The sequence below is a fragment of the Heptranchias perlo genome, chromosome 33 (genome assembly GCF_035084215.1).
Source record: "Heptranchias perlo isolate sHepPer1 chromosome 33, sHepPer1.hap1, whole genome shotgun sequence".
Classification (NCBI taxonomy): Eukaryota; Metazoa; Chordata; class Chondrichthyes; order Hexanchiformes; family Hexanchidae; genus Heptranchias; species Heptranchias perlo.
Genome location: NC_090357.1, coordinates 541,131 through 554,383, shown reverse-complemented (window position 1 = coordinate 554,383; position 13,253 = coordinate 541,131). Strand labels below are relative to the sequence as shown.

At 46.5% G+C, this 13,253-nt stretch overlaps 1 protein-coding gene across 4 annotated transcripts in view; it reads left to right on the top strand.

Annotated features, from left to right (window-relative positions):
- The first annotated feature begins 3,632 nt into the window (after positions 1-3,632).
- Positions 3,633-13,253, top strand: part of arhgef12b (Rho guanine nucleotide exchange factor (GEF) 12b) — a 125,839-nt gene continuing 116,218 nt past the window's right edge. For 2 of the 4 annotated variants that reach the window (XM_067970805.1, XM_067970804.1), the window contains exon 1: positions 3,634-4,770. In XM_067970805.1, the coding sequence (XP_067826906.1) occupies positions 4,739-4,770 (32 nt within the window). In that variant the 5' untranslated portion in view covers positions 3,634-4,738. Of the gene's footprint in view, positions 4,771-13,253 lie in introns of all 4 variants that reach the window. The other 2 variants (XM_067970807.1, XM_067970806.1) reach the window with 2 other exon arrangements.

Below are 13,253 nucleotides of genomic sequence, written 5' to 3'. Positions count from 1 at the left end.
TCCACAGAAAGGATTTGGAAAAATAATTACTTTTAATGTGTTTTAAAAGCATATTATATTACTGCAAGTTTAAAAAAGGGGATTCAGAGACCATAGATAGTTAAGATGCTAATGAGATAGCCTTCATTGAGTTTCCTTATAGGCAGTAAATAATAAGCAATTTAGTACCTCTCTCTGTAATTGACTATCATTTCACATACATTGTGCTGAATGGTTTTTGACCTTTTTCTAACTATGAACAGTCAGGAAATAAAACAATCTTAGACACCTAAAAAAAAAGTCTAAATATATTGCAACAGAAACTGCAGCTGAGGTAAAAAGGCCCCAGAAAAGCCAAAATGCACAGAGGTATTAATCTGTTTAAGTCAAGTGAGATAACCCACTGAAGTGGGGTAGCATAGCATGTATGTTATTTTCTTGTTATTATGGGGAGATACGTTGTACTAATTGACATCAATTGCCCTGTACACTCACCTCACTGTGGAATAACATCGCTTAACAATTTGAACTAAGCTTCATCTCATCTAATGTTAACTTAATCCATCTTCAGAGAAAGTGAAGAACACATGCAAAGTACACATGCAAAAGGCATGATTATTCCATTGGGGGGGGGGGCACATGGGGTTCTATTTTGGGTTCTATTTTTACACCCCTGGCTCCTGCTATTGTACAAATAGATATTAGGAACTCCTGTAAAAGTAAGATGGACACTCTGTTTAAGGGAGCAACTGACTCCACTGAACCTGAGAAAGTATCTACAGCTCCAAAATTCACCACAGGATGATTATCGAGAATCAGTCTGTTTGTTCCTTGAAATAGCATACTTTCATTGCTTCCATTGGTCAGTGAGATGGTGATGGTAGGTCACAAATTTAAGATAATAAAAGAGAAAGACAGGACTATATCTGGACAGTCGCCCTGGGATTTTCGGTTCCTTGCTTTTCCTGCCTGTTTCCATTGGAGGCCCAGAATGGGTTCTTTGCCATGTAATATTTCAACAGAGACCGAGTTAAAAGATCCTATAAAGATTTTGGACTATAATTTTTGCAACTGTTTAAGTACCATGCAAATCAAGTATTGTTATTGGCTGTGTATTTTCTGCTTCTGTATAATTCTCCATTTGCAAGTAAAAATGGTTGTTAGTTTAAACCTTAATTATACAGTGTGATATTTATTGCCTTTCAGAATGAAAAAGATAACATGGTGGATAGCTCATCAAGCTCCAGTGCAATTGTTAGTCCTGTGCCAAGCAATCTCATTCACATCACACATTAGGTTGCAAGTTTCAGTTTAGTGTAGGCATGGATCTGCCTTTGGAAGTACCTTTTTGCTTGAACATTAGTTAAGAGTGCTGGGACCAAGCCCAAATTGTAATAAAGGGCTTCATACTTTGGAGAGCAAGTCACCCATCGGAGGCATCATCCATCCAAAGGCGAGCCACCCATTGGACAGCACCCATCAGAGGCATCAGCCATAGATTGGACAATTCAGCCACTAGAGAACAGTCATCCACTGAAGACCTCGACACTCACTGGAGAACAGTCATGAAGGAATAAATTATTCACGGAAGTGCATCTCATCTGAGGAACTCACCCATATGAGGACAATTCTCCATTGGAGATTAAGTCAGACATGAGAGCAAAGGGTGAATTGCTCTCCGCTGGCTGACTTTCCCTTACCATTAGAAGGCATCACCCATTGAAGGGGATGTTACCAATCAGAGAACATTGCCCACCTGAGAGGAAATCACCCATAGGCGATATCAACAATCAGAGATAAGGCAGCTGCTGAAAAGCACCCTGGGAAAGGGCTGATGCTAATTACCCACCATATTCAGACTCACTTAAAGCAACTGCTTCCTGAGTGATAGGGACAAAAACCATGAAACATGTTGCCCATCAACCTAGTCACCCAACATTGCGGGAAAATGTTTCAAAAGGGACCATGTACTCACCCTCCGATAGCTGCAGCTCACTGTCCCTTATCTCGGAAGGTTAAGGGGTGATTCGATTGAGGTTTCTAGAATTTTGAAAGGAATTGATAGGGTAGATAGAAACTTTTTCCGCTGGTGGGGGAATCTAGTACAAGGGAACATAACTTTAAAATCAGAGTCAGGCGAGAAGTTAGGAAACACTTCTTCACTCGAACAGTGGTAGAAGTGTGGAACTTTCTCCCACAAAAAGCAGTAGATGCTAGCTCAATTAATAATTTTAAATCTGAGATCGATAGATTTTTGCGAGCAAAGGGTATTAAGGGAAATGGAGCCAAGGTGGTTGGATGGAGTTAGGATACAGATCAGCTATGATCTCGTTGAATGGCAGAACAGGCTTGAGGGGCTGAATGGCCCACTCCTGTTCCTATGTCCCATAGTGCACTGTCCCCGGCACACCGACCCACAGCGCACCCTCCCATAGCCCACCATCCCTTGCTGCACCCTCCCATAGCTCTCCGTCACGTAGCTCACTGTCTGATAGCTGCTGGCCCAATTTCTGGTCCTTTCCCTTTGTGCTTTAAAGGTGGAAAACTCACTGATCTTTCAGTAGCTCAAACAGTCTGCCAATAGCATTGGATCTGGCTTTTGTTTCCTGTCACAGTTTCTGTGTAACATAAACATCCTTATTTCTTTGTGCCATACTTACATAATTCCTTGTACATTAACATCTTATATAAGACTTGATCTCTCATGGGTTGCACATGGGGAGTCAAAACCAAGTGACTTGGTATCAAATTTTGTTTGATAATCGCTTGGGTCGTTTTACTGTTAACAAAGCTATATAAAATGCAAGTTGTTGTTGGCTTCAGGTGGAGGAGTTAGAAGGCAGGGTTAATGGAACCAACGCACACTGAAGTAAATCAGTCCTTATTTTAAAGTTATACCTTGTGTTCTTATATATATTTCTATTATAAATTCCTATGTCCACATTTATAATGGGAAACTTGTAAACAATTTTACGACACCAAGTTATAGTCCAGCAATTTTATTTTAAATTCACAAGCTTTCGGAGGCTACCTCCTTCCTCAGGTGAACGAAAGCTTGTGAATTTAAAATAAAATTGCTGGACTATAACATTTATAATGGGAGTTGCCTATGTAAACTTGTCACATAATGACTCGCTCCTGCTGGTGGTGGCACTGCAGCACCTCCACTGGTGGGAATGTGTTACTACAGTGGGGCCGATTACAAAGGCAATTCCCGTTATAAATATGGACTGAACCAACCGGACTAGGAAGATCCCACGTTCCATCCTCAGTCAGGGGGTTCTGACTGGTGTCAGCCTCCTTGGGCTGGAGTAACCTGCACCTGACCCAGATCCGGTGTAGGGGTGAGGCCGGGATCAGGTCTGAGTGTGATACCCCCATGGTTGAATAGCTGCCTGAGCTTCCCCGTGGGTCTGACTCCCACTCCGAGTCCTGAGAGCTGCAGACTTTATAAAGCTCGTTCTTCCAGGAGAAAATCTAAACTTTTTTGTACCTTTTGAACCTGCAGCGAGTGGTGACTGCGGGTGTGACCGAGCCCCGGGAGGGGATGGGTGTCCGGGCGTGGCCGTCGCTCCCCCCGGGGGTTTAAGCCCAGCTCCTGTCCCGGGATTACTTTGCGCGGAGGGAGCGGCGCAGAGTCCGGGTGGAGCGGCGCAGCGGCGGCGGAAGGAGCGGCGCCGAGCGGCCGGAGGTGAAGCGGTCCGAGCAAAGTAACAAAGTAACAACCGGAGCGGAACCGGGAACCGAACCGGAGCGGGAGCGGATCAGATCAGAGCCGGAGCCGGAGCGGATCAGAGCCGGAGCCGGAGCGGGAGCGGATCAGAGCCGGAGCCGGAGCGGGAGCGGATCAGAGCCGGAGCCGGACTGGCAGCACCGAGCGCGGCCCCGAGACAACCGCGATCCCGAGGAACAGGGAAAACAGGAAGCGCGTCCCCCGCACCGGATCCGGGAGTGAACCGAGCGCAGGCTTCGGGATGGAGCCGGGAGATTGAGAGCGGAACCGCGGGGCCGAAACACACTGCAACCCGGGGCAGAGCAGCACAGGCCCGGCCCGGCCCGACCCGAGACACCGGGCTCAGGGAGAGCCAGAGTCCGGGGCCCAGGCCCGGTCAGCACACTCTGATACCCGACTGGATACAATATCGATACCGGACTGGATACAATATCGATACCCGACTGGATACAATATCGATACCGGACTGGATACAATATCGATACCCGACTGGATACAGTAACAAGACTGAATTGATACGATATCGGACACACTAGTGAGGCCGGATTGATGCAGCACTGGAGACCGTGACAAGTCAAGATCGATACCTGATCTATTCTGCACTGGATACAGTAATGAGACTAAATCGATAAGTATCGATACCTGATACTGCACTGGATCCACTAACAGTTCAACAGTGAAGTATCACAGCTGCAATATCGGATCTATCGATCCCCGGTCTGCTGGTTGAGGTTCGGTCTCTGGGAAGGGATGGAGTTCACTCCTGGAGTAGGTTCTGAGCCCAGATAAACAGACTGAATCCGGGGGAAGGAGGCAGACACACATCTCCTGATTCAGGGGATTAACTCGATTTTAAACCGGGACGAACTTGCCCAGGAGTGTTTATTTACATCAAGAAATTTACAGCATTTCATGGTTTCATATCCGTCCTGGATTATTTGTTATCGATAATATCGGATCCGGTTTTTGGAGGAGAAAATGCGAATTGGATAAATTGTAAGAGCAGGAATCAGTGAGAGGAGCCAAATGAGCATTACACCGTCCGGTCTGAGTGAGAGGTAAGAATGCAGGAACCGGGCAAGAGGGTAAAAAGCAGTTCACTGCTAAATATACAACAGAACAATAACTAACACAATACAAATGCGCATCAGTGGGGAGGTGAATGTACTGGGTACACAATCCTCTGGGGTCTTGCCATACAGTGTAATATCTCACTGGTGTTACAGCACATTATAATTGTGCCATGTATCAACGGTGTACAAACTCTGGTGATGTTATACATTTAAGACAAAGTCTCAGAGAGGGTGCAGAGGAGATTTACCAGAATGATACCAGGGATGAGGGACTTCAGTTACATGGAATGGAGAAGCTGGGGTTGTTTTCCTTAGAGCAGAGAAGGTTAAGGGAAGATTTAATAGAGGTGTTCAAAATTATGAGTGGTTTTGACAGGGTAGATAGGGAGAAACTGATTCCAGTGGCAGGAGGGTCGGTAACCAGAGGACACAGATTTAAGATAAATGGCAAAAAATCCAGAGGGGAGATGAGAATTTTTTTTACGTAGCAAGTTATGATCTGGAATACACTACCTGCAAGGGCGGTGGAAGCAGATTCAATAATAACTTTCAAAAGGGAATTGGATAAATACTTGAAAAGGTGAAATTTTCAGGGTTATGGGGAAGGAGCAGGAGAGTGGGACGTAAGAGCTGCAGAGACACGATGGGCTGTGTGGTTCTACGTCCTTCCTCCAGGTGCCTTAGAATAATCATCATAGAGAGAGCGCTGCTTTACAGTGACTGAATCGGTCAAATTCAGTTTGTTATATTGAACTCTGGGATTCTTACTGATATTCTGGAGATTACATTCCATGATTCCATCTGTTTTTCCAAGTAAAACAAAACCCATTGTCCATGTCCATGCAGTGACTACGGCTCTGAGTGAACATTGACATCCCAGTGGGGATTGATCATGCTATAACCGTAATGCTAGGGAGTAGAATGGCAGACACCCACAATTTAAGGCCTACACTCTAAACGTACTGGGTTAGGACGTGCTATGACTGTGATGCTTCATCCTGGTGAGATGTTGTACAATTATACACACTCATATCCTCACCAAACACTATCACCCCACTGGGATAAGAGATATGCAGGATGAGGTGTTGGAGCCCATTGTATGAGTTTCTGATCTAGGGCACCTGTTGCACTCAATGGAAACTCCTTGTGTTATTGACCACGGGTGGTGTGAGTAATCGGTTGGAAGCTCCACACTCCAGGGATTAGTAAGGAGAGAAAATCCAGGGTTTTACTAAAGAATACTAAAATTACACGGTTATATGGGGAGGGTATCTATCCGTTCAGTCCTGTCGGGGAATAATTTAAATAACAAATATATGGGGCAAGATCTGTCAGTAACACCTTCAGAGGGTGGAACCCCCAGTGGCTGTTTATAGAGATGGATGGAGTGGGGAATCAGTTCCTTGACTCGAATGTACAATTCCCGTGCAATTGGGAAGACCGACGCCATTGTCTTTGGCCCCCACCACAAACTCCGTTCCCCTGCCACCGACTCCATCCCTCTCCCTGGCCGCTGTCTGAGGCTGAACCAGACCGTTCGCAACCTTGACGTCCTATTTGACCCTGAGATGAGCTTCCGACCCCATATCCGCTCAATCACCAAGACCGCCTACTCCCATCTCCATAACATCGCCCGTCTCTCCCCCGCCTCGGCTCATCTGCTGCTGAAACCCTCATCCCTGCCTTTATTACCTCTAGACTTGACTATTGCAATGCTCTCCTGGCCAGCCTCCCGTCTTCCACCCTCCATAAACTTGAGCTCATCCAAAACCCTGCTGCCCATATCCTAACTCGCACCAAGTCCTGTTCACCCATCACCCCCTGTGCTTGCTGACCTACATTGGCTCCCGGTCTGGGAAGGCCTCGATTTTAAAATTCTTGTTTTCAAATCCCTCCATGGGCTTGCCTCTCCCTATCTCTGTAATCTCCTCCGGCCCTAAAACCCTCTGAGATCTCTGCGCTCTTCCAATTCTTGCCTCTTGTGCCTCCCTGATTTTAATCGCTCCACTATTGCCGGCTGTCTAGGCCCTAAGCTCTGGAATTCCCTCCCTAAATCTCTCCGCCTTTCCTCCTTTAAGACGCTCCTTAAAATCTACCTCTTTGACCAAGCATTAGGTCAGCTGTCCTAATATCTCCTTAAGTGGTTCGGTGTCTAACTTTGTTTGATAATCGCTGCTGTGAAGCACCTTGGGATGTTTCACTGTGCTTTATAAATGCAAGTTGTTGTTGTTGAATCTGTTCATCACTTTACGCAATCAAAGCCTTTCTCTAATTTAAAAAAAACGTTTTTGTACATCTATAAATGTTCCTGCATCCACAGAAAGATTGGTTCCCCACCCATTGGGGTGAAATGAAAAAAGCAGGATAATAATTTATACCCACCCTCTGGTGAATTTCCCGTGTTCTTCCATCAAATGCACAGTGTGGGATTGTGTGAAGTGGTTTTAATGCTATAACTTTCTGAGGTCCATTCAAGTATGTTAGGGACATCCTGAGGTCAAATTAGAAGGTTCTTTTCTTTCTGGAAAATTTGTTGTGTAGATTGGGAATGATGGTGTGAAAAATGTTCAAGTGTGACAAAGTGGGATGTCTTAAATGTGGCAGATTTGTCGCTAGACAGATCGATAGTTTCATAGACAGATCGATAGTTTCATAGACAGATCGATAGACGGTGTAGTTGCCCAGTGGAATCCTCACATGTGCAGTGCTGGAACGGGGCTGGGTCTCGGCAGCATGTGAAATGGTCTCTGTGTTCGCTTGAAAGCAGCCAATCCGAATATGAGCTTTTGATAAGGATAATGATCAGGAAGCTGCAAAATGGAAACTTAATTCACGGAGTGATAAAATACCGAGAATGAGAGCTTGTGATTGTAGTGATAATGACTGAACAGGGGCTGTCACTTTGTGCATGAAGGGAGCATTCTAGCAAGTTGAGGTGATGGGTGAGGAACACAGTGACCCACTGCCTTGCTGATCACATCACCGCACATCAGGAATTGGAATCACCATCTCTTTCTGATTGGCTGCACCAACACAGACCTGGTCACAGCCAGCTCCCTTGTTTCTGCTGCAGTAATGCAGCTTTTTGGGAGTTTGAGGATATTGAGGGAAGCATCATGCAGCATTTCTGCAATGTGTGGGGCCTTAGTGTATCAGTGTCCTGGGACACCACCAGCAACTCTGCCAGTGCTGGATCCAGCAATAGATCCCGGGGGGTGGGGGGACAGGCTTTGCACCAGGAGGAATCTGTCTCCCAAATGACCCATTCCCCAAAGCGCACTATTCAAACTGTGTTAGGTTACAGTGATCTACAAGAAGGCCTTCATGATTGAATGCAGGGATGTGTAAATGTGCAGAGGCTGCTCTATAATCTGCTGATCTTTCTCAGGATCTGTTTTTCACACTTTCCAAGAAATGTCTTTTTGCCTTTGGTTGCACTGCTCCCATTTGAACAGTCTCTTTTTTGGGTTTTTGCTTAGTCACTAGGGAGAAGCAGTTGTGAAGAGGCTGTTACAGTGGGCAGTATTCAGACGTGTGTTTATACAGCATCTACCCTCCCTTGGAACTACCCACAAATGCTTCACATTCAATGAATTACTTCAAAGCTGAGTAACTATCAATATGCAGCTTCTTTTGTGCACAGCAAGATCCCACAAACACCGATGACACGAGTGACCAGTTGATCTGTTTCTGGTGGTGTTGAATGAGACAGCACACTGGGAAAACTCCCTGTCTTCTTCCAGTAGTCCCATGGGATCATTAACATCCACCTGAACAGGCAGACTGGGCTTCGGTTTAACATTTCATCCAAAGGACCACACTCTGACAGTGCTGCACTCCCACAGTGTCAGCCTAGATTATGTGCATAAAACCTGGAGTAGGGTTTGAATCCATTGCCTTCTGGTGTTAGCTGTGGCTCAGTGGTAGCAATCTCATCTCTGAGTTAGAAGCTCGTGTCTTTCCGTCTCACTCCAGAAACTTATTGTAAACAATTTTACAACACCAAGTTATAGTCCAACAAATTTATTTTAAATGCCACAAGCTTTCGGAGGCTTCCTCCTTCCTCAGGTGAATGGAAGGAGGAAGCCTCCGAAAGCTTGTGGAATTTAAAATAAATTTGTTGGACTATAATCCAGAAACTTAAGCACATAATCTAGGCCACTCCTAATGCAGTACCGAGGGAGCGCTGCGCTGTCGGAGGGGCGGTACCGAGGGAGCGCTGCGCTGTCGGAGGGGCGGTACCGAGGGAGCGCTGCGCTGTCGGAGGGGCGGTACCGAGGGAACGCTGCGCTGTCGGAGGGGCGGTACCGAGGGAACGCTGCGCTGTCGGAGAGGCGGTACCGAGGGAGCGCTGCGCTGTCGGAGGGGCGGTACCGAGGGAGCGCTGCGCTGTCGGAGGGGCGGTACCGAGGGAGCGCTGCGCTGTCGGAGGTGCCGTCTTTCGGATGAGACGTTAAACCAAGGCCTCGTGTGCCCTCTCAGGTGAACATAAAAGGTCCCATGGCCACTATTTCGAGGAAGAGCAGGGGAGCTCTCCCCGGTGTCCTGGCCAGTATTTGTCCCTCAACCAACATCGCTAAAACAGATTATCTGGTCATTATTTCCTTGCTGTTTGTGGGAGCTTTCTGTGCGCTAATTGGTTGTTGCTTTTCCTACAATACAACAACGACTACACTTCAAAAGTATTTCATCGGCTGTAAAGCACTTTGGGACGACCTGAGGCTGTGAAAGATGCTATATAAATGCGAATCTTTCTTTCTTCTTTCCTTCTGACTCAGAGTGCTATAATTGAGCCAACCTGGCACTTTAACGATCTACAGTAACAGCTCATTGTACAGTGCTGTGTGTGTAGGTGTGTCACACAGACATGGCAACTGTCTTGGGAAGGCCCTTTGGGAGGTTTCATTAGGTGAAAGGTGCTGTTTAAATGTAAGCTGATGTTTTGCAGTCAGACCTGGCTAAATATCTGAGGTCTTCAGGTGAAGCTTTTGGGCTCCTGTTGGGAATACAGTGAAGTGCCCTAGACCTTTAATATATCCCAGCAAACCCTAACCCTAACCTTTAATATACTCCCAGCAAACCCTAACCCTAACCTTTAATATACTCCCGGCAAACCTTAACCCTAACCTTTAATATACTCCCGGCAAACCCTAACCCTAACCTTTAATATACTCCCGGCAAACCCTAACCCTAACCTTTAATATATCCCAGCAAACCCTAACCCTAACCTTTAATATACTCCCGGCAAACCCTAACCCTAACCTTTAATATACTCCCGGCAAACCCTAACCCTAACCTTTAACATACTCCCGGCAAACCTAAAACCCATCCCGTGTGGATCATATTAAGTTGCCGACACTGAGTGTCAAGGCTGACACGTGGGGAGTGACCACTTGGTTGAGGAGCTGGAGGGTGACCAGTGTTTGTGGAATTGAACCCCAGCCAAAGCTAGCAGAAGAAGGGAGAGTAATTGTGAACGTGGAGTTAGTGTGACGATGTCAGTGCATGTGGCTGGCATAGAGCCTGGTCAGATGGATTGCCGTTATTGTTCATATCGTGCTGGCCAGTTCTTTGTGGCACGGAGTCGGCCAGTCGCACATGTGCAGATTATCAGAATGACCTAGATCTGATCCACATGGACACTGGCTCCACTGGGCAGTGGACTCCACACTCTTTCCCGTGATTGAGACTATGCAGAGCATCAAATGTAATCCTGACTGAAGAGGGGGAATCTGAAGATATTTTAATAAATTCACGTACACGGCACAGCTGAGCTCGGATTGCTACCTGCCTGCTCAGGCCCTCCACTCGCTCAACGTGAGGAAAATGAATCAATGGTTTCGTTGGCCATATATTTTCAGTGGGACCCAGGACTACTGACCCAGCCACACGGATCCCTCTCCTTGTGCTGAGCCCATTTTATGACAATGAGTCTGATCACAAAATAATTACAGATGAGGAAAGCCATTTGATCCATCCAATGGGGCCCCCACACTCTTCCCCACCCCCAGTGCAGATCTAATTGTTTCTTAAATGATTCCAGGTTTTTGTCTTCATGATTCTCCCCGAAGTCCAGTCTATGTTTTGATCACTTTGTACAAATGTCTTCCAGACTTTGCTCCTAATTTCCCCTTTTGCTGGTTTGACCCCATTGTCCCACTCTGAGTTTGGTTGGCGGTGATATTCTGGATTCCCTTCTCTGGACTCTCGGCTCAGATCGAACTTGTTTTCATTCTAGTGTCAAAGGGATTGATTCATGGGTAAGATCGCAATTTGGGAACTTGGTCTCCACCAGTTTCCATGGAGGTCCCAGTGAGATGGTCGCAATTGTCAGTAAGGGTTAATCAACACTTTTTTTTAATAAGTGGAATCTTTCAGACACTGAATTGTAGATTTTTTTCACCAATTATTAATTTGGGATTGATGCCGAGAGTCACCTAATCAAATAAAAAGATCATAAGCAACGGTTTTGAAAGGGTTGTTGCTGCCCCGAGTCGTCAGCCAGCTCTCATCTCACCGACATCAAGAAATAGACACACTGTGTGTTTAAAATTAAGCTGATTATATGAGAAAAGAACGGAATATTGAAATCCAGTCCAGTTATAGGCGTTACTAGCACCCTACCTCTTACTGGTCGATGTGCTTCAGTGGTGTTAGGTACCTGCACCTCGCACAGGGATCCTTTCCTAGAATCAGTGTATTCCAAAGATAAGGGGACAAAACAGGACCAGTGCCCAGGGGAGCCCGACCTGCCCCGCGCCAAGCCGACCTCTGCTGACCAGCTCACTACAGTCTTCTTCATGCAAGAATTATCTGTGACCTGTGGTTGGGTTTTGCTTTTTGTTTGTGAAACTGCTCTTGATCGATTAACAAGCCATGCCTGTTGTGGACTCGACACTGTGCGAGTCAGACAGCAACAGACAGCTTGAAGTGGAGTCCGTGCTATGGTGGAACCTGGACCGGGATGTGTTGTACAGAACACCCTGTAGCCTCAGGCAGGCTGTGGAAAAGCCGAGTCATTTATTGAGCCTGAGCAGGAGAGGCCGTTACAAGTCTGAACAAAGCCCGAATGGGGAGAGATGAGTTGTCTGTGCCAATCCCAGCCGACAGCTGTCTGCTCTCCGGGTGTAACCGTAACAGCAACTTGCCTGAGTTGACAGACCCTGAATTCAGTGGTGTCGGGATGCGCGTGAATCCCATTTTTAAAAGTTATGACTGATCGAGTTTTTAAAAATTATTTTAATTTGTTGTTGAAATGGATACAAACACTTTGATTTATCTCTGATTTAGCTCAGGAGTGGCTGAGTAGAACAGGCCTGAATATTGAACTGTTGAAAGTCTGGTGTTTCCAAGAGGGGAAACTGGGTGAAAGATGTAAAACTGTGTTTAATCTGTGGGAGGAATAGATAATTATCAACATACTTCTCACTCCGATTCACTGGCCTGAGGATTTACTGTCATGGGGAGAATTTGTGCTAAACAGCAATTATTTTAAATTCTAAATTTGTCAAAGTTCTGGTTGCCTCTCCCTGTCTGGAAATAAAGTGCAGCATTTGTTCGGGCCTCGGTTGTAGAGATTGTTGCTTCTCACTGAGAGATTCATTGTAATGTCTGCTGAAAGATCTCGATTGCAAGTGGGGTCCATAGAGTCTCTCGCTGACTGATGCTGGGGGGATGTTCTCCCCTCTATCATCTCCTGTATTGCTCCTCTCTCACTGACTGTGGGGGTATACCTGTTTGCCCTCTAGTTTCCCTCCACTCACTCACTGCTGCATTTAAGCCTGGGCTTTGTGCTTCTCGTGTTTAGAGATGTTTGAAGCTTGTGGTCGAACAGTGTAACTCGCGTGGTTTCCGGCCCGGAAACCATTGCCGTTTATTTTGAGGTTGAGGAAGCCGCAGCCAGTGGCAGCGACACAGCGACTCAAACTGCCCACGGACAATCTGTTCATTTCAAGTGAACACGGTTTCTGTAAGGTTATCGCCTCCCTGGTAACACGCCGCCCTGCTCTCTGGCTGTGGGCTGGGATCGAGTCTAGCAGGAACAAGGCAGTGATTTAAACTGACCACAGGGACTGGTCAACACAACAAGGCCACGATTCTACAGTCTTATTGGCTGCTGTTTGATCCAATCAGTCCTTAATTTGAAAGGTAAAGTGTCTCAGTAAAATGAGTTTAATTTGTTGTGACTGGGAATTGACCCTGATCAGCGACCCCTCCATCACCCTCCTGAACTTCCTTATCTCTGTTTGCTGCATGGATTCTCCTCCCTGTAGATGCATCAAACGAGTAATGCCCTCTGACCCCGACAGTGCATTCAGGGTGTTTTGCATTCCCTTCCTGTCACAGAATGGTGACCTCGTTGTGTTGACCGGTCCCTGCGGTCAGTTTAATTCACTGCCGTTGACCAACAGCCTCCGCCTTGTTCCTGCTACACTCCATCCATCCCAGCCCACAGCCAGAGTGCGGGG